The 3,512-nt window shown below is 31.1% G+C and overlaps 1 protein-coding gene across 1 annotated transcript; it reads left to right on the top strand.

Moving 5' to 3' along the window:
• Positions 1 to 718: 718 nt before the first annotated feature.
• Positions 719 to 3,223, top strand: LOC131177059 (GDSL esterase/lipase At5g45950-like). The gene is made up of 5 exons (XM_058142056.1): positions 719 to 1,105; positions 1,653 to 1,783; positions 1,902 to 2,135; positions 2,519 to 2,765; positions 2,870 to 3,223. Exons 1-5 carry the CDS (start codon positions 829 to 831, stop codon positions 3,058 to 3,060), a joined length of 1,080 nt encoding a protein of 359 aa, XP_057998039.1. The 5' UTR covers positions 719 to 828; the 3' UTR covers positions 3,061 to 3,223.
• Positions 3,224 to 3,512: the final 289 nt, after the last annotated feature.

Below are 3,512 nucleotides of genomic sequence, written 5' to 3'. Positions count from 1 at the left end.
TTGTCAATTTACCAAATTTTGATTATTAATTGGAAAAGTTAGACATGAGTTTGAGTTCATTAAATTTTATTCTTTTAATAAATTAAGTCATGATATGATTATGAACATAGTGTATATTTGAATTGAATTAAAATATTTTTTTTCTATTTTTTATATTTGATCAGATTGTTTTAGCTCGATTTTAGATTTGAATGTCTTTTTTTTTTAATAAAATTAAAATAATTTTTATAATTAAATTAATTCAGATTGAATTGAATCAGAATAAGTATGAAACCAAAATTGAAATCCAAGAGAAATATGCAGTCCAGTTAAGCATGGTTCCACAAAGTGGCTGGAGCTATGTGTTGGCATCATTATCAACTTCTGCCTGCCTGACAGGCTGCGTGTCTCACAGAACACCGTAGATCAACTTTGCTTATGTTTACATTGGCATTAAAGTCGGTTGTTGGGTGCAATTATGTACATAATTATATTTATTAATCATGATAAAATGTACTTGAAACTCAACACAATTAATAATTATAATAAAATAATTATATATATATTAATTTTATTATATAATTTTTTTAACAGCAGGCTAGCAAAATAGATTGCTTTAAAAAACAGTAGTTTTGGGACGTATGCATGTGTATGATCTATGCAAAGTTAAATGTTCAACTAACACAACCAATTCACTTCTGCTCTATTTAAGAAGAGAGAGTCTCCAGCATATCCATTGCAGAGACAATAAAGATTCTCTATCATTCCCTTATTATTCTTCCCTCAAGTACTCTGATCCATCCCCCCCTCTCTCTCTCTCTCTCAAATTTTATAAGTCCTCGATAAATTATGGGGACAATGATGAATTTGTGTGCAGTGGTAGCATTGCTGCTGCTGCTGCAGCCATTTCTCTTATGGGCAGTGGACATTCATCAAATAAGACAAGTTGCAGCTAAACACAATGTAACTTGTGTTTTAATTTTTGGAGATTCAAGTGTTGATCCTGGAAACAACAACCGTCTTTCCACCTCCATGAAAAGCAACTTCCTTCCTTATGGAAGAGACTTCTTTAATGGCCGCCCCACGGGGAGGTTCTCTAATGGAAGACTTGCTACAGACTTCATAGGTAATTATATAACTAGGTTTCTGCCAAATATAGTAATGTGAATGCACTCACATGCATTTCCTGTATATATCAGCTTTGCATGAATATTTGAACCAGGTATATATACATATATAATAATAATAATTATTATTATTTTTAGCCTGCAGTCGCCATGATAGGATTTGGCTTGAATTTTATTTCCCATGAATAATTTTATTCGTTATGTGGTGGATTTGGCATGAAGTAGGTGGATTCATAGCTACCCTCTTAATTTTGTGGTTGATTTATGCTGTTTATTTCAACTTACTTGCATGTTGTTGCTAGCTTTTTCCTTTATTTTATTTTTTTTTTCTTGAAAAATCTTAAATAGTAAACTATAAAGTTGAATCAATGAGTTCTAATTAGTAAGTAATCTCTAAGATGTCAAAGCAAATTATATATATATATATATATATATATATATATATATAATACAATTGATCATACTGAAAATCACTAAAACTGATCACCTTTATTAGTTTGATTAATTGATAAATTATTAATAATATGTTTATTTTCTAAATTCTAGCTGAGGCAATTGGTTATACAAAAGCAATTCCAGCCTTTCTTGACCCTAATGTAAAGGCAATAAATTTATTACATGGCGCTAGTTTTGCATCTGCTGCTTCTGGTTACGATGACCTCACTGCAAATCTCTCAGTAAGCCCTATTAATATATCCTTATTCTTTAAGCTATATTGCTTGTTAAGAGGTTCTAAAAATGGCTACCATATCAAATAATGATATATATAATATATTAATTTGTTGTGATATGTAGAATGTGTTGCCCGTTTCTAAGCAGCTGGAGTACTTCAAGCACTACAAGCTTCACCTGGATCAGTTGGTAGGCAAGCAAAAGGCTGACAATACAATAAGAAATGCTATTTTTGTTGTGAGCATGGGCACCAATGATTTTCTTCAAAATTATTACTTGGAACCAATTCGCTCCAAGCAATTCACTGTAGAAGAATACCAAAATTACTTGGCGTCCCGTATGGTCGAGAATTTCAAGGTAAATGTATCAAATTTTTTTTTTTTACTTTATGTCTTTTATTTTTTTATATCTTTGTAAAAAATAAGTAGATTGAATCAATATTTAACTCTCAAGTTCAAATGAATCCCATTTAAAGTCAAATGAATAAAAGAAATTATATGCATAACTTAATTCAGTGGATGAAAGCATATAACTCACTTGATAGATTTCAAATTCGAGTCTCCACTCATCCGATCCTTTTTAAGAAGTTAGGCTGAAATGTACAATCTCAATTAAGGTTTACAATCAATTTCAAGCCAACTCAGCTCCTCTACTGTTTTGCTAGCGCCACTTTTGAATTCATTTTCTTCCTTAGTATTCTTGGTGAACAATCATCAACTAATAATTTATTTTTGTTGCAGGAAATGCATAGACTGGGAGCCACTAGATTGATTGTTGTTGGAGTGCCTCCTTTGGGCTGCATGCCACTTGTCAAGACGCTAAAGGATGCAAAGACATGTGATCAAAATTATAACCAAGTGGCCTTCTCATTCAATTCCAAGCTACAAGAGAAGCTAGCCATACTCAGGAAAACATTAGGGATTAAAGATGCATATGTTGATTGCTATACAATAATTAAAAATGCTGTGGATAGCCCCAAAGAATATGGTTAGCACATATGTATAAAATCATGTTAACCCATTAAAAATTAGGTAGGAAAGAGGCTGATTAATTTATTATTATTTATTTTCTTTTCATGTTTTCTATGGCAGGTTTAGTGGAGACTTCGAAGGGTTGCTGTGGATCAGGAACTACAGAATATGGCAATTCATGCAGAGGCATGAACACTTGTGCTGATGCATCCAAGTATGCATTTTGGGATGCTGTTCATCCAACAGAAAAAATGTACCAAATTATTGCTGAAGAAGCTATGAAATCTCTCAATGAAGCACTCTTGCGATAAGGATATCTGCCTTATTAGGCTGCAGTCTATGTGTGGCTTCATATTAATTGTTCATTTGTCATGTATTAATTGGAGTTAATTGAAACGTGTTTATATAGTTTAAATGCCAAGATCGAGTGTTTGATTAATATTTAAATAATAAGAAAAACTTATTTAGACTTAATTTATTATGAATTAAAAATATAAATATGTGAATTTTACTTATTTTATAGCTAAATCCTACTGTCGTGTGTGAAATTGTGTCGTCGGCTGTGAATAAATAATAGATTTCATTCATGGAAAGATAATATTAAGTATAATTAAATTTGTAACATATAAAACTATCTTTTTAAATACTACATACCAAATTAGTACTAGACGTATGTGATGGTTACATTATTTCATGGGTCTGGATGTGACTATGAAAAACTCGAACTTATATAAAAATAAACTTAATAAGCATTAAATTAAAT

Source organism: Hevea brasiliensis, unplaced genomic scaffold (assembly GCF_030052815.1).
Source record: "Hevea brasiliensis isolate MT/VB/25A 57/8 unplaced genomic scaffold, ASM3005281v1 Scaf316, whole genome shotgun sequence".
NCBI lineage: Eukaryota > Viridiplantae > Streptophyta > Magnoliopsida > Malpighiales > Euphorbiaceae > Hevea > Hevea brasiliensis.
Note: the sequence above shows the minus strand (reverse complement) of the source record. Positions and strands in the feature narration are given on the sequence as shown.

Coding starts and splice junctions, on each gene's coding strand:
- LOC131177059 (XM_058142056.1), top strand. CDS start 829: ATGGGGACAATGATGAATTTGTGTGCAGTGGTAGCATTGCTGCTGCTG. Junction 1,106..1,652: donor ACTTGCTACAGACTTCATAG/GTAATTATATAA, acceptor TCTAAATTCTAG/CTGAGGCAATTGGTTATACA. Junction 2,766..2,869: donor GGATAGCCCCAAAGAATATG/GTTAGCACATAT, acceptor TTTCTATGGCAG/GTTTAGTGGAGACTTCGAAG.